Here is a 24,028-nt window from a genome sequence, read left to right on the forward strand (position 1 = left end):
GGACTTCTGTACAATCAAGTTTCATGAGTGTAGTACAAATGAGACCAGATAGATGTCTCTGATGTGAATATAAAGGGAGTTAAGTGTGCACACAAAGAAAAGAATATGGGATCCACATTCCTATTTTAAAAAAATCCTAATAAATTATTCTAGAGTAATAAGGGAAATTAGCCGGCTTTTTTACTCATTTTAAAAAGAAAATTCTGTTCATTCACAAGAGTTTAGTATAGCACAAGGTCTGTAAATGCCACCTTCATTTTCTCTGAATACCACAATGAATACACTTTTTTTCTTTTCATATATACTTTAAAAATTCTGCCCAAGGACAGTGCAAAGGGCTGGAGTACATACAAACCCACACATCCTTGACTGAAGACACCATGGCTAAATTAAAGTGAATTGCTTTTAGTTTCTTGTTATGTAATATAAAATATTCATACCCGCAACAATGAAAGATTTGCATGGATTGGTCCAATTTGAATTATATCTGTCATAGAATTTAATTGCCTTTGACAGATGCACTTGCAAAATTGATATTAAAGCCTGAAAATTGTACAGGACAGTGTCAATGCCAGCAAAGCAAACAGAAAGTAGCAAGGTAGTTCTGCTTAGCAAGCTATTAATTCCTCTTAGGAGTACATTACCAAGGTACAAATAGGGTAACAAGTCTGTTACTGTCAGACAACCTTCACAGTAGAGCACTTAGTGATATATAGAGAAAACCACATAGTAATTCACAGATTTCTTTTACTGAAGGAGAGTGAGACTGCATCATAGTTACTATTAACATCTTCAGAGAAATGATAGGCAAATAATAAATGCTACTGCAGTGTTTGTGGTAGCAATAATTACTTGCAATATCAGAGTCAAAGATTTAAAGGTGAACATTGCCCATCAAAAGAAATAGAGAAAAAAATCCAAAGCAGAAAAATCACTTAAGGAACATGTGTTTCCATGCTCTCTGAGAAAAGGCATTCTTTGTCATTCGGTTCAAGTTTTAGCTGATCTATATAGTAATGTGTTGTCTGTCCTCCCAGTTCTTAGCACTCTATCTGACATTTGATACAAGACCAACATTTTCTAGGTGACCTGTCATCATCAAATCCTTGGTATCTAGGGCTTGAACATGCTTCTGCTGAAGCTGATGGCAAAACACTTAGTGGCTTAACTGGGATCATGATAAGGGCTATGCGCCATTTAATAACAGAGGCCAGAAAATGTCAGGCTGCTTTTTGCTTGTCAGATCCAGGTGCTGTTCCTGTGGGCAGAAATCTCGCAGCAGTTCACGAAGAGGAAGAGCACTTCCAGAGCTTGTGTACTTTACCCCTGGAGAGAGGAGGGGCAAGGGCAGGCCAGGCATGTTGAAATAAATATTCCTGTAGCACAGGAATATTTATGGCATGGCTGGTGAGCGTGTGGCCTGGGAGAGCCAGGTACTGTGCTCTGCAGGCCGTGCTGCCAGGGAGCAGCCTGCCTGCCTGTAGGATCGTGTAGCACCCTCTGCCAGGACTCCGCTACGGTCCTGCACTTCGAATGCCAAGGATCTAAAAGGAAAGCAGGTGTTGGTGATCATATGTTACTTCAGCACACATCCACAGACACTCCCTCACTGTGGCTGCTCCTCCACATAATGACAAGGAAACCCAAACGGAGCTATTTCATCTCCTACAGAAATTGTACTGTGGGGTTGGAGTGGGAAGTGAGCTCAGCATTGCTTTGAGAAGTGGGCACAGTTCAGATGTTCTTGTTTTTGAGGGAATCAGGCACCTAGGAGGTGCTTATTCTTAGAAAGCTATTCTTTGTGCTGGCACTCTTAGAGATGAAGCCTGGGTTAAACTCCTCCAAACTTCACATCCCTCACCATTCACATCAGCTTCATGGCTAGGAAAGTGCACAAAACTCAGAGGCTATTCTATACCTTTCTCCAGAAATTACTTTTTAATCTCAGGTTTTTTTCACGCGTTTTTAGTCCTATAAATTTTATCAATGGCTCTTTAAGTGGGATATTGTCATTTGAACAATTATTCTCATATCCCTTCCCCCTGCCTGACTGCTGATAGCAGCAGGAAAGAACTAAAAGAAACTAAAGAAATTAAAGGCATATTTTTTCTGTTCACTTAGTGTGTTTGACAGCATTTTGTATCTATTCACCCTCATTGTTTCCTCACTGCAATCATTTGGCTGCTTCCCATTTGTGCAGGCATAGTAGCAGCTGAAAAGAGAAAACATCTTAAACCAAGAGGAATAATACTGTAATATCATAAAGATTGGCAGGCTAAATAGCTAAATGTCATGGGGACTCTCGATTTTATTGATTATATGGAGTCAATGGTATCTTCCTCATAAATATGTAGTCCATATACATTTTCATAGACTTAGTAAAAGCTTAAATTATACCTTACAATTAGACAATTAATTTGTGCTATTGCTCTGAACTGCCGTCTAAGCATTTATCTCCCCCATATTTTAACTTAAGTTGTGGCACTATTTCATTATTCCTTTAGCAGATCCATCTGAAGAGGTTCACATCCTGCCCACAGACACTTCTTCCTTCCCACTCCCTGCCTGAAGTGCACTCGGTTGTGCTGACTTCGCTCTTTCTGTGGCCACACTCCAAACCATAGCTTTGACAAGATATTATATTTCAAAAACATGCAGAGACAAGCTGAACAGGCCTTTTTTATGAATTATTTTCTTTTGTCTGTGTGTGTAATTCCATTTTCTTTGCATGTCCTGTGTCACAGTTCCATTTTAAGCCACACTAGATGATAGTTAGGTTGATCTAGGAAAAGACCTGGAACTAGGAGTAAGACTAACTTCCAGTAAGAACCTCTTAAATCAGATGTACAGCCAAAGAAATATTAACAAGCTGGATAAGTTTACCTGATCTAAAGGCTGGATTCCTAAAATGGATTGATTTCATAAGAAGTTCTCCTCTTGCGAGGAGAGAAGCATCTGCAAGATTTCTGCAACCAATTTTGATACAGTATTGGTATTCAATATTACTGCAGAACAGGATGTTTTGTTTAACAGTATAATTTCCATTTTAGCAGTACCTGTAAAGCAAATGAAGGATGAGGACTTTATGAAACTAAGCACTGTTCAAGTAAGACCTTGTTTTTATAGCACGAAGCAAAGGTGAACCCTTGTCATTAGTGCTCACACTGCAGATGTCAAAATGTGTTCAGCAGGGTGATGAAAGAGATAAAATCCAAGTTTGGGATGGTGAGCTAACATTATCAGCAAACCTACTTAGACAGAATTTTTTTCAAAACGTTGAATGGTATAGGACAATTGTCAGCAATAGTATGTAGTAGAGTTGTGCAGTCTTCTATATGTTCTTTGGATTTCTTGCACAGGCTCCAGAGGAAGGTAGTTCCATGGCCATGCCCTAAAATCCTATCAATTTTGGTGCAGTTCAGACCTTCATGGAGCTTCATGGTTCTTACTATATTCATGTCAATGCTATCATTGTGTCTCATAATGCAACATTGCCTTATAAAGAAGGCAGTAGTAGTAACAGTTTGGGTGCCCTCTAAATGAAAATGAGTATGAGCTTCCTCTAGGTTATAGTGGGCTCTAGGATGAAGCCCTGTGGGAAAAGGGAATTGCTTTCTAATCTAAGATACTCCTTTTCCTTGGACTGGGCACATCATCTCAGCCTTTGGTGTTTGATGTCCTTCCAGGCTAGTTGTAGTAACACTTTAGTGGATCCCTTATGTGCCTATTGTGTAATGAATGCCTGCTTCTTATCATTCTCATGCATCCCAGATAGAATTCCCTAGATTTCCTATCTAGACACTTACTGCTTTGTATTAAACCCCTTGTGTCTGATCTGAGTGTGAGGGTTTATTGATACATCTATGCTTCAGTAAGCAAGAACAGATATATATTTATCATAATGTAATCTTTAGATTCACTTCTGATTTCTCTTGTTCTCCTAGGATCTCATGTCTCCTGTACCTGGTCTCATCCAGGAATGCTGTAACGTGGGAGCACAGGCAGGCGTTTGTTCGTACACACACAGACCTGCACGCACGTACATGTACAGAGACACTTTCTGTGAGAGAGCCAGAAGAGCAGTGCTGAGATACTGCCAGATAGCACAGTTATAGCAGATTCTGACATTGCAAACACTATAATATTTTGCAGATATTTCATTCTACTACTTCCTGGTCTGAAGAGGCTTCAAAAACAGTCTGACTAGCTTGCTGGGGTTTTTTCTCTCTTGTGGTACAGGACCTTCTGCTGTGCCTTTTGCAATCAGACGTGGCTATCTCGTATTGGTCTTTTTAGCCACCAACGTGCTTGTAACAAATGTGGGTAGAGCCCCTCCCAAATCGTCGTTCGCAAAGCCCAGCCATGGTACAGGACCGCTGCGCTAGACGAGGCTCTTATTACTGAACTGGCCATTCAACAAGATCTTGACTTAACATAGTGTAACTCTTTAACACATTCTACCCTTAGTTTCATTTTAGTTTTGAAGCATTGAGAAAGCCAACTAGCCTGAAAGGTGCCACATGCACCCTACTGCATTGGGCATGAGAAGGAAAGAGGAGAAATCATATCCACAAGTAGCACAGAGACCTGGAAATGAACTCAGAGGTTTAAAATTGTATTTCAAAAGAATATTGCTCCAATGCTAATTTAATGGCACAATTTCTATTTTACTGATTTCAGTTTTAAATTCTAGTAACAGTTAGATATGAGGCGATCAACTGCTATAATTTTTTTTCATATAGCAGTGCCTATTTTCTGAATACAATACGAATATTATTTCCCTGTCCCCCAAGGGTGAAGTAATTTTTTTTTCCTTCCTAGAGTTTTCACTCATGTTAAATTGTCATAACAAGTCATTTTAACTATCTGTGTTCAAATGGGTTACTCTGAAAATAAGAGGCCACATTTGAATTTCCAGGTAGCATGCCATTAGGAATCCAATTTTGGGATATTCAGTAGGTTATGAAAATGTGAGATTTTTATGGAATTTCAGGCTGGGGGACTGCATAGTTCCTGATCATGTGTGTATGGTACCTGTACCCCTGCTCCAAGGGAATTCAGACAGACCTGATGTGCTTGAAATTTTTTCAGAGACCTTGACATCTGCAAACAGATCAAAACAGTATTGGACTTGAATAATAGAGATTCCTCTAAAAAAAATGTTTTTATGGTTAAATTTAAGTGGTCTTATTCACACAGCTGTGATGTGTCACGAACAGATAAATAACAATTGAGAACAGGACTCCAAGCTACTGTTTCCAACACAGAAGGGGACACTGTGATTACTGTGCTAGCAGCTGTTCTCTTTAAATGAAGGACACTTTTACAGACAAGTTGTATAGAATAGGAGAGGAATAAAATAAAAATGTGCCCAAGTAAAGGGAAGAAGGGATCTACCAGACCTTTCCTAAGCCTACAATATCAGTAGATTCAGACATCCAACTAAAAGTTTTACAGGTTGATTTCAAAATTAAATTTGTGTGATTTTCATTTCCTTTTTAGCAAAAGGTTATATAGTATCAGTAATATAAATACCCCAAGTCAATGGGATATTTACTAGTGGGCAAAATTGGATGTAAAATTGCTCTGATGTCCACCTAGAAGACATAAAAGTGTTTCTTTCTGCTCAACACATTGCCACCTAAAGCTACAGCCTTGGCTCCTACTGCCTTATGGAAAGTATCTATTAAAAATTATATTCATGAGATTATGGGGTAAAACTAAGAGGCCAGGAGAATCTTTTAGCTTTTCTTCAAAAGTTCAAAACCAGGTTACACTCAACATAAATGATGCTCAATGAAAGTTTTAAAATACATGCTCTAGAATTGACTTGGTTTTCCTCACACATTTTATGCCTGAAAAGGGACCTAGACAAATCAGAATTATAGCAATCTTGCATCAGCTGGAGACTTTTTCTGAAGACTTTTTTATAGCTTTCTTTTCTCTCTGTTAAAACAAGAAATAAAACAAAAAGTGGTGTTTCACTGGTAATGGCAACATTAAATGAAAAGAAGAGCTTAGTATATTACAAAAATAAAAGATATTGGACAGATCTATTGTGGTAATAAGATATTAGTAGCAAATGCTGTTGAGGGAGGAAAAAAAAAGTAAGCTCCTTACCCAAGAAGTAAGCATAAATCTTAATTGAGAGGTGAAAGATCCTTATTTTCAGCAAGATGACATTGATTCACATAGATTAATAAGAATATGTTTATATATCATCTCATAAAACCTGAGATCTGGTCTGATGGAGGGGTTAGTGATTTAGCATTTATATAAAGCAGATTATCTCTTGAATTGCTAAGACATTAGTTTAAGTTATTCCAAGTTTACGTCGCTGTAACTAAACCTCAGTCTGGCGAGCTGATTTGATTTCCCTGTGTTAACTTGGACTAAATTGCTTATTCACACAAAATGGCCTGTTTGCCGCATACTGTGCTCATGGGCTTCTTTCACTTGCCACTGATGTACTGCAGGGTTAAACATGCCTCTTCCAATACCAAAGAAAGTTGTCTAGGCAAAATGTTGGAATCTGTTTCTCTAGGCTAGTGTCAAAATCTTGCTGTATAACCTCGACCAGAGCCTGATGAAATTTCAAGGAGCAGTGTATTCTCCACCAATCTATTTAATAATTCTTTTGAATATTGTTGTTAAAAAAAATAGATAAACATTCTACTAGTAACCTCTAATGTAATTTGAGCTATAATTACAAACCGCTACAACTGTGATTTGTTTTTGTATTGATGACTTAAAGGAGTGCTTTCTATTTAATTAAGAAAATATTTGATGTCATGCTGACCTTTTTTCCAGAAGAGTGTGTACTTCTGATTTCAGTCATTGTGGTGGGTTGACACTAGCAAGCTGCCAGACCCCCATCCAACCACTCTCTCATTCCCTCTCCTCAGCAGGACGAGGTAGAAAATAAGGTGAACAGGTGAAGCAGTTTGTGGGATGAGATAAAGACAAGGAAGTCACTTATCAATTGCCAACATGGGCAAAACCAACTCAGCTTGGGGAAATTAACTTAATTTATTGCCAATTAAAAAGGGTTTGGATAGTGAGAAACAAAGAGAAATGAAAGCAACACCTTCTTCCTGGCCTCTCCTTCTTCCCAGGCTCTATTTCACTCCTTCACTGGCTTCTTGGCCTCCCCCACCCAGGCAATGGGGAATGGGGATTCATGCCTGTCCATAAGACCTGCTCTCTACCACTACTTCTCAAGCATCTTCTCTGACGTGTGAGTCCTTCCATGGTCTGCAGCCCTTCATGATAAACCTGCTTATGTGTGGGGTCTTAACAGGCTGCACTGTGGCTGCTCCACCATGGAGGCTGCTCTGCCATGGTCCTCTCCATGGGCTGCAGGGAAATCTCTGCTCTGGTTCCTGGAGCACCTCCTCCTTCTCTCTCTGCTCTCACCTTGGTGCTCACAGGGTTGGTTTGGGGATTTTTTTTTGTTTTTGCAGGTTTGTCTCACTTATTTCTTCCTCACAATCTTTTATTCAGTGGTTTTGCCCTTCTTGCACACACTTCCCCCGAGGCACCCCCACCTTGGCTCAGCCATGCCCTGCGGTGGATGGGTCAGAGCTGGCTGGAATTATCTGTGTCTGACACTGGGAAGCTCTGGCCTCTCTTCAGAGAGCCCCCCTGCAGCCCCCACTGTTGGTGCCTGGATATTGGCATCCTGTATGGTGCTTTTTTCTTTAAAAATGTTTTAAATAAAACGTTCTTAATATATTAAGGTTAATATATTAATATTGATAATAATATTATCACAGTATGGAGCAGGAGTTTACAGAGCCCTAGGATGCGTTGTAGGTGTGGTGTGTAGAAGAAGCACAAGAAAATTCAGTCATGTAAGCTTTTCAGCAGTGGCATCCTGCCTTTTCTCACGAGAGAGAAGGAGTGTAGGGTAGGCCTACCTGAAAAACAACATCTTAATGTGAAATTTCAAAGTTGTCCAGAATTTCTTCTAATTAAAACCTGATCGATTTTATTCTATCACCTTTGGAGATTTTATTGCACTTATTTTTAGAAGTGTCAATGAAAATTTCCAGGGGAAGAAACCCAGTTTCTCATGAAGTATTCCAAAATAGCTATATTTTGATAAATTTCATAGTGTTTCAGTTAATAAAAATACTTTTTAAAGTATTATACTTATTTTAGAGAAAAATCTTCCAGTTCTACAGTGCAGATCAACTATTTCAAAAACATTTAAATATGAGGAAAAATATATTTGCAGAGGCAAGATTCATGCCTTCTTTTTGTCTGTCTTTGATATGATCCAGTCCATGAGAGGTTGTATGGCATCCGGCACAGCAAAAATCAGAGCGAATGTGCATCAGAGCAGCCTGTGTGTCTCTGTGCCCTCATCTCAGCCTACAGAGGGGATGAGACTCTTCCCTTACTGCTAGAGATGGGGCCAGCCCCTGTTGCTCACGGAGAACACCTTTCAGATTGAGGAGAAAAGCCTTGTTGGCAGGCAGCTAGTCCGGCTGCTTTCATGGCACTGCACTGCATCCCATCCTCCAGGAGCAACCCCTTTGAAGGGGTCACCAGGCAGCACATCTCCTCCTTTCCAAGTGGAGGTTTGACCATGTCCTTGGATGTGGGTTGCTCCTCAACCTATTGGTGCAGATTTTGTTCTAGATCACTTTGAAACTCGGTAGCAGTGCTGAGTTCCTTCCTGTACAGTGCTTGCCCAGAGAACAAATTGGTTCACATCTTCAAAAAGGTCCCATGGCAATGGTAGAACTGTGCAGTTGCATGTTTTTTCAGGTATCTGCTGGCAGTGACACCTGTGTAAATCCACAAAAACCTATAGATACATGAAAATGTAGCCTCATGTAGCCTGTAGATAAATGAAAATGAACAGTGGGCTTATTTAAACTATGAGTTTTATGAAACCAGGCCCAAAATAAATATCCAAGAAAATTATATAATTCCAAAAGAAAGTTAGACACCAAGAAAAAATGCAATTCTGCTATCTTGGGACTATCCTGATGACAATAATGTGGACAGCAAATGCATATGATATATATAGTCTGTAAGTTTGTAATACAGTTAAACTATCTGAATAAACTCATACAGGACACAGTACGGTGTGCTCATCCTTCTTAGCAGGCGTACAGATATGCCTTCTAAAGAAGCCATCCCCATGCTATTCACGCTGATTCATTCTGCTGTGGCACAGAAGTACAAGGTGGAGATGTAAAATACATAGTGCTTATTTTCAGTAAATGCCTTTTCTTTGTGCGTATCTTGATTTATCTATGTAGCACTCTTTCAATTATTGCTACTAACAAATTCTTCTAAGAAATCTCTGATTTTGCTGGAGATCTGTTGTGCAGTTTCAGCGGGACTGATCCCTCTTTCTTAGTATGACTTTTTATAAGTTTTTTTAAAATATCCCTTTTCATCAAGCATAGCTCCAAGATTTACTAGTGTGAAGAGATAATAACGAGGAATGCAAGTGAAGGAGGCCTGCACTGTGGTGCAGTGATGGCAGGAGATCAAGATGTTGGAGGGCTGTGGTCCATGCTAAAAGAACCTCTGCCTTAAGCAATTCCGCATGTGGAATGGCAGTACTGATTTAAAGCCAAACACTTATTTATTGATGGATAAATTGACTGATCTTATTCATTAGCTCTGGCTTCAGGCTTGGTCAAAAACCTGAAACTACCATGGATTGCCTTTCATTTATTTGATGTAGTAATATTCATTTAGCCAGAATACTGCAAATGAAGGAGGAAGTTGTTAAAAAAAGTAACTCCTGAAGGTAGACTAATAGCTTGTATACAGACAATTAAACTTACAAGGAGATGCACATGGTGCAGACTTACTCTTGCCAAAGTTTGACAAGCAGGCATTTCCAGATTCTGGACAAAAATGTTGCACCATGCTGTGTCAATCTGTCTGTGCCTAAGGCTGGCTGTCTCTTGGATGCATGGTTATTCTTTAATATCAGGAGCTTTACTCAGGCAGAATAACTGTGCAACATATTGTGCATCACTGTGTCTTGCTCAAAGTGCTTAGGGATAAATGCAACTCTGGCAGGAAAATTAATGTGTTCCTTTTCTGCTTTATTTTATTTTAATTATGGAAAGTAGTAAAGTTGTTCAAAGCAGCTTTGAACAAAATGCAAACCCACAAACAAAGTCACTTAAATATGCCCACAATCAATATGTTATATGCCAAAGTGGTAAAATAACTGAAGGAAGAATATTGCACTATGTTGTCCTGGATGGGTTTAAGAAATATATTGTAAATCTTTTATATTTACAAAATCATCTCTCCTTCTAAGTAAAAAGTGTTGCCTGAAAATTTTAGGAAAGCATGTGAACTTGCAATGTTTATCTAAACTCATTGAGTTCTTGATGTTATCCATTGATGAAAATACATGCACATATATGTGTATCTATGTATATGTATACATATATATAGGAACAACCTAATGTGAACCTGTTGCACACTACAGCAACCTGCCTGAGTCTTCATCCAAGCACATCTCTGAAGTGAGGAAAGACCATTATCCTTATTTTGAGAATTAAACAGGGGCTCTGTCACTTCTCTCACGTCCCTTAAGAGCCCTTTGGCAAAGCATGAAGTTAAAGCCATTATTCATCAGTCTTGCACTACACCGTAACCACTGACCTGAGTGATGGACACACTGTAGTATTCTTTAGTCTTTCATAAAGTTATTCACGATTTTTTCCCCACATCTGATAACTGTGTGTGACAAAATTCTGTGATGGCCGGCATGGCCAATATGTTGCTAAAACTTCATATATCCTATGCTGACTCAGGCAGCCTTGGCTACCCAAATAAATTGAATCTCTGTAAAATATGGATCTGTGTGCATCTGTGGGAACAGAAGATCTGGCAGAAATCTTTGATCTCACTGTTCCTAGAATTGCAATTAGGAAAATTCATCTGTGACCCTGCTGTAATATGTCTAACATAGTCCTGGGACCAACCAACTTATTATGATCATTGAAGTTTGCTACATAGACCTGAACCATTTAGGTCTGAGAATAGATTTGCCTCTTAGCTGAGCTAGTGAGTGTATGGATAGGTGTTTTCTGGTTTGTCCAGTGTGCAAGAAATCTTCGTACATGCAAGTAAGCATAGCACATTGAGTATTACTGCAAACTCAGTGTGTGTTTCTAATGTCAAAATCATCATGAAGTTCCAGCACTACACAATACAGATATGTGCTTTTTATGCAATAGTTCTAACGTCAAAGAATGCCCCTATAAACTGATAGAATAAAGCATTTAGTCAGAGGGTTTGGATAGCCTCCTATAAAGTATCATACTTAGTAAAAATAAGTGTCAGTGTCAAGCATGCTTCACGGATAATAAAGACTTTAGTAGGTAAGCTATAACTAATTTTCTCCTGAAATATGTCAACACCATTCCATCTAATTTAGTTTAGAACTGCAGTAATACATGATCACAGTGTACACATCAGCAGGTGTGTATCAGGTATTGTGGTGTACTCTTCTTTCTGAGCGTTATTTCTTAATGTCCCTTCAGTCTGACTTTTATTAATAAGTAGCACAAACAGTGAAAAATGTTAGTCATTTCCTTTTCTCATTGCCTTCTTTGGGAAATGGATAAGGGGTACGGGAAAGGGGAAAAGAGACTTCATGCTATTGTATCATTTCCTCATTTTACATCAGTGTCTATAAGGAATCGGGAGACACAAAGTTATCATCACAGTGAAGGATGCAAAGCTAGAGTACTTGAGATTACCCAACTATTTTGTCTTTTCCTTCAGATGTAACAGAGTTTAAGAGATTCCCTAAAGGAGTAGTCTAGCATTATGTCCTTCAGAAAAACGTGCTTTTGTTGGTATCTCTTATTCCTAAAGTAAATGTTACTTGTGTGAGTAATGGGCTTAGCATCACTAAAACTGATAATGTGGACAAGAATGGCACACATAAACAAAGATATATGATGATATTAGTGTTTATACAAAATCCAAAAGTCAATTTCAGGGCCATCGTATTAGTCCTCATAAGAGCAAAAATAAATCCTATCTTTTTTAATTCTTATCCTCCTTTGGAAAAACAATAGCAATGTTAACTATCTTTCATCATCTTCTTTGTCTCTTTTAAAATGTTTTCCTTTTGCATGTGTACCCATCAATTTTAACTTTTTTCTAGAGACCCTGCACAGGCAGCAGTTTGTGATAAGTATCTGAGTGCAAGTTCACTGCTTTCAGTTCTGCTGCACAGATTAGAGAATCTTTAGTATAAATGAGTGCATATCAGTTCACACTTCTCTGAATTTCCATCTTTTCACATATGCTAAAAAGCACAGCTGGACATAAACAAGTAATAATCACTCAGTGCCATTCTTCTGTTTTGTATCAATTTGACAACTGACTGGAAGATGATATGCTTTGTTAATTAAAGGATTGTCTCTGATCTTAGATGCATCTTGACGCAAGTCTGTGAGATCTAGAGCATGAGTCTGTATCCTCTGGCAGAGCTCTAATGCTTGCATACTTATTATGAAGGTCATAACTGATAAAAAATATGCGTAATACTTAGTCTACAGTATGTCTTCTGAATATTTTTACTAACATGGGTGCTCTGTACAGAACTTGGTTATGTGTGACATGCATGCTAAAAAGCCCCAGAATAACTCTTTTCACTTGAACTTCCTCTTTGCTTCCCACTCACTGATACATCTTTTTAGAGCTGTTAATTCTTGTTTGCAGCTGGGAAGTCTCATAGTTTTCATCCATTTTCTTAATCCTTGTCTTCCTTAAAGTGGCTAGTTGTGGAAGGGTTGGACATCATTATGGCATCGTGGCATGCAATGTCACCTGATTATTCTGAAAGACTTTTTCTCTTTTGGTGTCTGATATGCACTATCTTAATTCAGCCCTCAGAGAGGCTCCTAAAACTGCGAGGACCTGTAGCCAAAAGTTAACAGCAGTTCTCAACTTTAGTTCCCTTGCATAGCACAAGCAGGAATGTACATACCTAGTCTGTACCCTGGGCCATGAAGGAAGCACGACAGACTGTCTGCTCTTTTGTGGAAATGGACCAGAAACAACTTGATGGGGAAACTGAAAACTAATAATTTCCCCAGCATTTTTGTTTCAGAAGAAAAGGAGATAGAGTTATCTCCAGCACTGGGGAACTCCATGGATAAGGAATATCTGTCTTTTGGAGAAGAGCTGACATGTCTGAGGTCAGTTCTTGTGGGCATACTGTCCCTGAGGCTTCAGTAGCCAGTTCAGGGCAGAAAATCAGGGAACAGCAACCTATCCTGTGAAGCTACCAGCTGGCACAGGTCTCTTGGTCACATATGAAAAAACCCTCTACCTATAGCTTCAGGTCTGGCATATGGAGACGAGCCTTTTTTAATCCATCCTGTGTGTGGGTTCAACTTCTTAAAAATAGTTGCTGCAGCTGCATGCTGTGAGTCTCTGTTCATTTGAAGTAGGAGGGATGCTGAGCAGGTTTAGAGCAGAGTCTTATTGAAGCTAAGTCTCCCAATTGCCTTTAATTCTCCTGGGGACACCTTGTGCACAGGCCCAAATGCAGTTCTGCATAGGAGCCAACATTCATATGAATGCATAAGCACTGTGTCCTAAGCAAGTGTGAAAATGGTACCAAGAACTAATAGCACATTGAATAGAGCTTTCAATTATTCATTGACACCCTACTTATTTGTATACCTACTCTTTGGTATTACAGTTAGAAGTGTAACGATGTGTTTTCTACAGATTTTATGGATTAGAAAATCATAGGATTAGCCAGTCCATAAATTAATCCTGATGTATGTTAAGTAATTCATCTAAAAAAACGGATGCTTCCTATATGGGAAATGAATAATTAATTTTGTTTTCCTGGTTAAAAAAAATCCCTCAGGTGCTTTTCTGTTTTCTGCTGAAGCTGAAATTTTTTAGTCCTCTGACAGTGTCTTACACCCTCCAATATGTCTTGTTTCTATGGAGACACCAATGAACTGCAGCTTGCATTCTTCTGCATACAAGGTTGCTTCAGATTTTTCCCAGTGCTTCACTCTCTTCTTTTTTAATTAGAAATTAATCAATAGGTTCGGTACTCTGGTCTCATGCACTCACATATACATGCACAAACACATATGATCCCTGTGACTGTGAGCCAGCCTATAAGCACAATGTATGCTTTCAAAGTTTTAATTTAGAGAACAGTACATTGTGTATTGAGGCTTATAATACTAGAATGGCAGTGTGGGAAGATAGATATCTTGTATGCAGTAGATGAGATGGGAGGATTTTATGATACTTCATGCTTTTTAAAAGTAGGAGGTATGTGTGGAGTTCTGGCATGGATTTAAAACATGTCGGGTTCTTGGGATTCTATGCCCTTAACGTTATCTGAGTTATTGTTTGGCCTCATTTTCTGCCCCCCCCTTGTAACTTTTATGTGAAATTTTGCCTCTTATCCCTTCCACCCCAAATGGTGAATTATTGCAGGATGATTCTGTAATCTAATTCTCTGAGCCATATTGTTCCTCCCCTGTGAGCACAAGGCTTCCCCTTCAGGACAGTGGGAAGTAAACACTTGTGTGGCAGAACACACTATGTTAGCAAACAGCATAAGAAGGAAGCTGTGTAAATTACTTTGTTTATTAATTTTAAATGTACTATGAAGTCAACAGTATTTTTAATTATCAAGAACCAGTGAGACTGAAATGGTGCCAGACTGGAAGTTGTATGCCACTGTTAGTGAGCCCTTTTAAGCCTTTTCTTCCTGCAAGGTAGTCTAAATTATTTTCCCCCAGTTAAATTCAACAAGTAAAATTGAACAAGGCTGTGCTGGTGCCCTGAGTTTTTTTTATTATTAGTTCTTATGATACTGAAATAAATTTCCAGTAACAATTCAAAATAGCATTTGCAGAGGCCTCATAACAGATAAATGTTTATGTAAACCACCCAGTGATGGCAACAGATTACATCTGATGCTCAATTTATGTGCTGAGATGTATCCTGAGCAACTTTATTCTCATTTTTTATTTGTGCTACACAGCAGAGTGTCTCCTCTTGCTGTCTCATATGTTCATTGTGGTCTCCTCTAGACAAAGAATATTTTTCAGTCTTCCATATTTTTTAACTACTTATGGACTTCTGAAGTTAATAGTAGTTCTTAATTCTACTTAAGCAACTAGTAATCCGATTAAAAATAAAGATTTTGATGATACATCCCTGACTTGTATTTCTTGTCAATATGTTTGTATTTATGCTAATACATGCATACATACAGATATATGTATTTTTACATTTTGTGACTGTTTTTGTTGTCAAACCAAAAAGTGGAAAATAGGATTAAGATTTTTATGCAAGATTTCAGTAGGAATGCTTAGTTTGAAGTCTATGAACGTTTATTGCACTGTCAATTTATTTGAACTATTCAGTATTTTTTGTTAACAGACGGAAAATAAGGTTTAACCTCTAAAAGGACTAAAGCATTACTACTTTCTTAAGGATAATAATTGTAGCTATGCAAGCTAGCACAAAATGGTTAAATATATCCTTGCTTTTGACAGAAGCTAGTGGAGTTGGAATAGGGATGAACATAGCTTATTAAATATAGCTCTTATGAAGACTGCTCTATAATTACTGTGACTTTTCTTTGTATCATTATGATGATAGGCTGATGAAAACAATGAATCGAGGCTTTCAAGAGGCCGAGAACTATTCAGCCATATAAAAAAGATCATAGCTAGGGTAACAGCCCTGTTACTTTTCTTTGAGTAGTCTATGTAAATAATACACTATAAAGGTTAAATAGGTTCTTTCACTGAAGCTCCTTCTTCCACTGATAAGAGTTAAAAACTTAGAGGAGAATGGTCCAAGGAGGATCAAGAATGCTTCATTCCATGAAATCTCATATATATCCACGAGTAAAACTTTTGATATCCTTTTTAATTGATACAAGTTTTTAATGTATAAAAAGATATCTGCTGAAATTTTTGAATGTCTGGAAGTGTTTTCTGAGATGAAAACCTCAGAACAAAGTGACCTATATATCCAAAATATTATGAGTACAAAAATGCCCGATTGTCCTTTGCTCTCAGCTCTGACACTTCTCAGATCCAAAATAGTTCTGGGGACCTAAATTCAAATATTTTTCACTTTTTCTAAGCCATGAGAGATTTCCATGCTTTGCAGCCCTGAAAGGAAAACAAATAGCAAGGGTATTTTCTTTTGATCTGGTTTATATCTGTTCTTCCTAGGTCTGTGTTGATACAACTGGGGAGGCAGCAAACCCCAATGTAGCTGCTGTATGTGATGAACTTGAGCTTTTCAGCGAAGACCTTGGTCAGTGCTGAAGTCCACTGTCTTCAGGAGTGCCCTTGCTTATGAAGCTTTCCTCCTTTTGTATTTATTGATAATTAATTTTTTAGAGGGCGGAATTTTGACACTTAAAAATTCAGCTGCTAGTGTCTTCTTAGTCATGAAGAATAATAATTTAATTTTCTTATTTTTAGATTTTATAAGGCAATTTAGGTTCATGAAAACCATGCAGTATTTATTCCAGACTTTCAGTATGAAGCAAATATGAATCAGTATTTTCAAAGATAAAATTAGGAGTTAAGAATCGTTGGTATTCACTGTTGTGCTTGCAGAGCTGGAAGGCAGATAGGGCCAGGCATGTCTGAGATCAGGGATGGGTATGCTGCCTTTTCAAGCAACCACTTGACAACTCCTTCTGCAAACCAATACAGCTTTGTATTAAAGATAGAAGGTTCGTTGCCTTGGCTACGTGTACTGAAAGACTTATCTGAAGGCTCACATTCCTGATGGTTGTTATATCCTTCTCATTTCTAGCCTAATTTATTCTCAGTTAGTGTGTTTGCAGGTCACCAGTAACTATATAGGTAAAATAGGTCTTTTTCTTCTCTGTTTATTTTTTTTTAATGTCTAACGGATAGACACCTCTCGTGATTCCCTTAGTTATGCTGGAAGTGTATTTTGAATTTTTTGTGTCTGTGGTTCATTCATATATATTCACATTATGTGTGTATACGTAAATAATATTATCTTCTATTTAATGTTATTTGTTTGTTATCACGTACCCTTCTGCACAGCTTTAAAGCAACTTAACTGCTTTAGCAATTGCATAGAGTTGATTCAAGTATCTCAAATCTGTAAGGGTAAACTATAGTATGAAATAGTGAGTAAGAAGAGGGAAATAAAAAGGAGAACTGTAGTAAATAGTTTAAAACCTATTCTGAAGCAAATCCAAACTTTACAGTAGGTTTGGTTTAAAGAAGAGTAAGTACATAAAGCAGTCAGATTTTGTATGCCAAGGTCTCCCAAATGGTTTTCTGGTAATTCCACAATTAAATATCAGTCAATTGAACAAATAATAACTTAGCAAAACCAATTAAAAGGAATGATTTTGAAGATGGGCTTTTAGGCCTTGCTGCAGAAACCTTGGCTGATGCCCATTCCACTTGTCCGGTAAACTGCTATAATGATTGCTCTCTGTTTCAGCCTTATTTAATAGTTTCATTAATAGTATTAAAGAAAGCAAGTGAACAGCATGTTAATGAAGTCAGCAGATGATGTAAACAGCAGGAAACAGAAAATACGAGATACTTTGAGATTAGAAACATGAGCAAGAGGAGTTATCAATATGTCATATTCAGATTGACAAAAGTGAGAGGATAATGCATCTGGGATAAATTAGTTCAGAACTGTTTTTTATGGCTAATACGTATTAATTAAATATACAGAAATATATACATTAAATTGCACTAAAACATTTTATTTTCTGGTTGAGAAAGGTGCAGTTTGTAGTCAGTGTAATACCTAAAAGGGCAATACTGTCTTTGAAAGAATGTGTAGATAGAGAGTGTAAAAGAGTAAACAAGTAATTGCTGAGTTTTACACAAGTGAGTGGATTGTAGGAGCAATTTACTGTTCTTCAAGCAGAGGAAATTTAAGAGGAAAGACTGAAATGTAATGCCTGAGCAAACAGGGAATGGAGAGGAAGACTACTGTAATCCACATACCTGAAATACGTGTAAGCATTTAGAGAAAATATGACTTATTTAGCATTACCACAAATTTAATATCGTATCAGAAAAATGTTCCTTATTATTTGAAAGCAAACTCTAACTATACTAAATCAAGAATTAAAAATTATATGCATACAGGCTGTAAAGCACAACCTAGTGCCAACTGATGGAAACTTAAAACAGGCCGTAGGCTTCCACTCACTTGCATATAGAAATGCCAAGTCTCTTCAACAGCACTCAGTGTGAATGCAGGTTGCAGAGTTCCTAAATTGTTAGATCTAACCTATACTTTTTTTCCCCATCCCCAACAATATCCAAATTACAGGAGAGGAGACTTCCTAAGTGCTCCATTGAGCACGCCCAATCCCACACAAGATCTAAAATACTTCCCCTTCCCCGGAGTGGTGACATGCACGCTGCAGGCAGACTGACAACTACCTCCTCCAGTTGGAACATATAATCATCAATGCCCTTCTGAGCTCATTTAAAATGTGACTAACTCGAGCCTCAGCTCATACATTGTCAAATCCCACTTGGTGAGTCTTGTTCCTGTTCCAGCTGGAGATGGGCCCACGCTGGAATTTGGGAATCTAGTTTTCACGTTCCAAAATCGAACAAAGACACTCGGACTCATTTCTAGCCTTAGTTTCCTAAACTACTGTCATGTCTGTAAGTAAAATGCTGGAACATTAGTTGTCTGGGAAAAATAAATGAATGATGATTTTAAGAGAGATGCTGGGGCTACTCAGTGTGGTAGCTTCCAGCTTTTTGGTGCTGTTCCCAGAAATGCTTCAACCATGGTGAGGAGCTCAATTCTCTAATTAAAAAACAAAATTGTATCAAATATTTTTCAGCTTTACACTCTCAAATTAAAGCTTAAAAACCTCCAAGGAAGGAAAGGAGGCCAGATTGGAGGGGGAGGAGGTGAGAGGAAGGAAACGGGTGGAGAAAACCACTATATTCCCAAGATGCAAGGAAAGTTGAAAAGTAGAAGAAAAAATATATTAAATCAGTGTAAACTAAGAGGTAAGTTTAAGGCATTTTTTTACATTGAATGTATGTTTTGTTGGGGTATTTTTAGCAGTAAAATTCTGTATACTTTAAAAACATTTGAAATACATTAAAGTGAGGTAATTGCTTTTTTTTCCCCAATTTCTTCTGCAATAAACTTGATCTATATTTTTATTAAACCTATCAAAGGATTTGTTGTGCTGAGATTTTGCTACTTTTCTGCTACTGCTGCTTGAAACTGTCTATTACCTCACAAATGACCTACATGAAGTGAAGCAACATCCCATGGCAGCAGGCAGGTTGTTTTGGGGTAGAGCTAAGCTGGAAAAGTTAATTGTTTATGGAGATTTAATGGGCACGGTGCTCCTACTTACCCACCTCACTGCAATTCAGTAGTGTGTTGGTGTAGTGTAGGAAAAGAGCTGTTGAAGTGATAGATTTTGGCATAGTTAGGGAGACAGCTGACCTGTTCTTAACTGGAGGTCAGAGCAGTGTCTTGCATTGTTTCTTAGTGTCGTTGCTGTTATTGCTATTTGGTGCACTGGCTATGCAGGGGTTAGATAAGTTTTAATCAGAGACCACATGCCACTGCTGAATAGTAAAGCCTGGTACACTTAAAAGCTCATTTATTACTGGGATATTTGTTGCTATACTGCCAAAAGCCTGCCAGAGATGCAACAGAATAAAAATATTGGTGATTAATATGATTGTGCTTGTGTTGTAACACCATGTGATACTAAAGGCTTTGTCACAGATGAGTCTAGAAAGAAAGGGAACAGAAATCTGGAAAAAGTAGAGGAAGGTATAAGATGGTTCTGCATAGCTATATCAGCTGAGCAGAGCAGGAGGCAGAGATGTACCTGTAGCCCTCAGCACTTACTGCATATATAGACCAGGTTACTTGCAGCATTTTTATCTTTGAAGACTGGGAACAGGGTAGGGCAAGCATGTGACAGCTGCCGAAATAGGAGAGAGCAAAGCTCTCAGTAGTTGATGGTCAAGAACAATACAGGAGATGGGGTTTGTAGGGAATGCTGCCACCTTCCTGTCTCATCCATATCCAGTTTCTGCTGTCTGGTCCTCTCAGGTTGGAGGTCAAACTGTGTTTAAAAGCTTCTAATGTCTCAGTTGTTTATGATTTTATCCAGTCTTATTTTTTAACCTGTGTACATTATTGATTTCAAAAACATTATAGAAATAGGTTCTGTAAGCTAATGATGTTGTCTTTGTTTTAAGCCTCCTGTTTGAGCATTTTATGGATTACCTGAAGTGTTTCTGCTGTGAAAAGTGAATGTTTATCTTTGCCACCTTAAGCTGTCTACTTATTGGCCCAAAACTTGTGGTCTGCTTAAATTCCTCTCTACTCCATATGTCTGGTCATCCTTGTTCCTCACTGTACATTTTCTAGCTATGCTCTACATCCTCAGTGTTTCAGGTGAAAATGTTAGCAGTTTGCTGCCTTCTGAAGATACGTATGTCTAATAACTATCTTCCTTGCTTATGCTCACCATTTAGCCTTCCTTAACTTTTCTAAATATATTTTTCAGAGTTGAACTGAATGCTTAAATATTTCTACAGATAGCAGTTACATAAATGTATGCATGGCAGCTGTGCACTTCAAGATGAATATATTATGGATGAAGAGCTTGAATGCCACAGTATTTGTACTATTTTTATTCAGACACATCCTGAGAATTTAGCATCAAATGGCCTAATTCTGCTCCGACACTATAGCCAGTGAATTAACCAGAAGCTGCTACCAGACTTCATGGGATCAGGACTGATCCTGCCTGCTAGAGAAATGAGCTTGACACTACTTTCAGAAATCTTCTGAATTGTTCATGAAGCCAGATATTAGGAACTGCAGTCTTTTGTAGGAGAGGAGACTTGGGAGAGAAGAAACCACAGTTGTTTAGGGGATGCAGTGGTGGGATTGAGGTGAGCTGGAACACGGCTGAGCAACAGGAGCTGTGAGGAACAGGCAGGGAGAGCTCTCTGGGAGAGCTGAAGAGCAAGGTGAGCGAGAGCATAGCCTGGCAGGCAGGCAGGCAGCAGCTGCAGTTGCAGACCCCTGAAGGCAATGGGGCTGCCACTACATTAGTCAGATACTCAGTCAGAATTTCTTTGGACATCCAAAAGGCCTTGGGCACCTATGAAAGTGAATGAGAATTTGGCATCCCAAGACACCTGTGCAATTGTCAGCCTTGAGGTGATTCAACAGAAATAAAGAGCAACATAGAAATTACGTTTAAGAACAAACTGGGCAGCTGATGACTCTAACAGTCTTTATTTTGTCTTGTATAGATTAATGGAAAGCATTTTCCTCAGGCATTTGGAAACCATGGTCTATATTTTAAACAGTCTTAAATAAATAATTAGTATGGCTATTTAATCATAACTCCATCACCAGACAAAATTATCCAAGCAAGAAAGTAATTTTAATTATATTCTTCCCACTGCCTGGTATGTGTTCTTGTCCTTTCTCTTCTTTGGATATTTTGAACAGTAAGAGAACCCTTTTAAGCTGATACAGATTAGTTTTGTATGGGACTAGAAGGAAAATGAATGTTTAAAAGAGATTCTATATAGAAACAGAGAAAACTACTTGGTTTGGGTATTTTCTTAAAGTCAGGTGCCTTTGCTTATCGTTAATGCAACAGAATAGAAGGAGGGGAACAATCCAGATTGCTAAAAATGCCATATGTAAAAATTAGCCATTTACTTAGAATACTAGCTACAATCCATAGGAGTTGATGTGTTGGCATTAGTACATCATTTACCAGGTGTGTTGCATCAGCTTCACTTCACAACAGATGTAAGACGTAGAGTACCATGAAGAAATTCAGGCTGGCATTAAAGCAGCTATGCATGGCAGCACTTCAGCAAGAAAAACTGCCTTTGATACTGCTTACTTGAGGGCTTATCCAAATGTGCAAATAGATTGAATCTAACCAACTAATAGCAAGCTGGAGGAATAAACAAAGGCAGGCTTCTATCCCGTGCTACTATGAGCCTTGCTATACCCTCTGACCTGTCTAGGCAGGCGATCCCTCTGACTTACATGGGGCAAGTCTTGTAATGCTTCAACATTAGTTCACTGTTCACTCCAGTATTCACCCAGCTGCAGCTTGATCAGGTTGAATGGAAACAAAATGTTGTCTGCAATTTAAGGACTCTTTGACTTGAGTTTTGCCAACCGTTCTGCTGGTAACTGAAAATAAAATACTAAATAATAATACTGAAGGCTTTATCACTGCATGATATTTGGGTTTGCCAAATTTGATCCCTTTCCCTTATCCCAGGTTGTGCCAGCAGTGTGGGGTCTGTCCCTTGCATTAAGCGTCGCTAGATGGCTAATTTTTGCTCTTTCAATGCAGTATGTATTCCTCCATTGTCACCAGGTCTAGAAAATAGATAAATGTCCATGAAGATGTAAAACAGGACTGAAGGCAAACCCTTTTCATGTTAGAAAGTGATCCAGACTACCAGACAATGGCTCCAGTACTTGCTGCCTATGTCTACCATGCAGTAAGTCCAGTAGATGACACTTCACCTAAAGTAGAAATTTTTAAATGTTGAGTAGGTTAGAGAAAGAAAAGCATAATTTCTTGCTATGGTCTTACTTCTGAGGTGCTCCAGGAAAACAAACAAACAAACAAACAAAAAAACCCCAACCTCTGTCTTCCACAATCCAATGTGGAAGTATTCAATCTTCACTATGTTTTTCTTCTCATTCTTGCACATTCAGATGCCTTTTTGCACATTGTTCAAAGCGAATCTCACACATAGTTCCCTGTCTGACAGTTCTTGGGCCCATTGTGTTCCACTGTTGGGTTTACTTTGCTTCCTGGTTACAGGAATTTTTCCTTGAAGTACTTTAGATTAGAAGGAGAAGCAAGAAATACTGCAAACTGTTTCTTACCTCTTAAAAATTTTCTAACGATTTTTATTTTTACAGACTAATTGTTTCTGAAGCCAAGGAAGAAGTCGCTTTAGCACAAAATTTGAGACAAGTTTTACCAAATTTCTCAACCAATGAAATGATAAGTGTTTTAGACAGAGCTTTAAATAGAGCTTTTATGTATCCAAGAGGGTTTAACCATTTAGATTGACACTGACTTCTGGATTTGGGGAAAACTACTGTTATTTTATGTGTTTTGGACACTCTAACTTACCTATCGTTATTGAGTGACTAATGACAAACATCTGTCCTGACTTTTGTGGCCATTCAAGATGTAAGGAAAGGGAATCTTCCTCATATCTGGCACTCTCATGAGCTCTGCTGAGCTATACATGGGCAAGAAAGTGATTGGCACTGTAAACTGAACTAATGGACAAGGGAGGGATGGATCTGAAAGATGCTTTGCTTCTTATTTCTCTTACGACATCTGTGTTCACATACGGTGGAGGAATCTGCTCTTGGTTTGAATCAATGCAGCAGTATTCATTGCCTGGAATAAGGAAGGAGTTGACTTTTGGGATAGCTTCCTTCCCCTTTGGTGTGGCTAAGCACTCTCAGGTAGGCTAGACAGAACCACAAACTGCTTCTGCAGAGGTTAACTGTGTAGTGCAGCATGAGAAAAATATTCTGATGGAAATATTCAGCTAATTCACTATTATTTTAGATTTCTATAAATGTAATAATAAAGCAGTACTGAAACACCTTTCTGACCATATAGTAGCCTCCAAAGTCTATGGGCTATTTGAAACACTGGCCTCACTTTACGTCACTTCAGAGTGACATTCAGTAAGCAAAGGATTATCCAAAAAAAGAAGGGAACTGAATCTTCGGTTAATAACCATCTTTAAAAGAAAACAGGTAATGAATATTAGATTGCTATATTATTACTATATTTATTTAAAGAAATTGCCTCAATTGGGAAAAAAAATTTCACACTGTTTGCCCCAGGAAGTTACCCTGGGAATGCAAAAATAACACCAGCTTTGGCCTAAAGTCTAAGATTCTCCAGCAAAAAATACTATGCTGT

At 38.3% G+C, this 24,028-nt stretch overlaps 1 protein-coding gene across 11 annotated transcripts in view; it reads left to right on the top strand.

Moving 5' to 3' along the window:
• Positions 1–24,028, top strand: part of DLGAP2 (DLG associated protein 2) — a 455,335-nt gene that overhangs the window by 131,476 nt on the left and 299,831 nt on the right. For 7 of the 11 annotated variants that reach the window (XM_051778093.1, XM_051778086.1, XM_051778088.1 and 4 more), the window contains one exon: positions 18,884–19,055. The exons of the other annotated variants lie outside the window; for them this stretch is intronic. In XM_051778093.1, coding sequence (XP_051634053.1) covers positions 18,998–19,055 — 58 coding nt within the window. In that variant the 5' untranslated portion in view covers positions 18,884–18,997. The remainder of the gene's footprint in view (positions 1–18,883; positions 19,056–24,028) is intronic. 11 annotated transcript variants of the gene reach the window in all.

The sequence above is a fragment of the Manacus candei genome, unplaced genomic scaffold (assembly GCF_025592945.1).
Source record: "Manacus candei isolate 608988 ecotype Guabito, Panama unplaced genomic scaffold, ASM2559294v1 h1tg000011l, whole genome shotgun sequence".
Lineage (NCBI taxonomy): Eukaryota > Metazoa > Chordata > Aves > Passeriformes > Pipridae > Manacus > Manacus candei.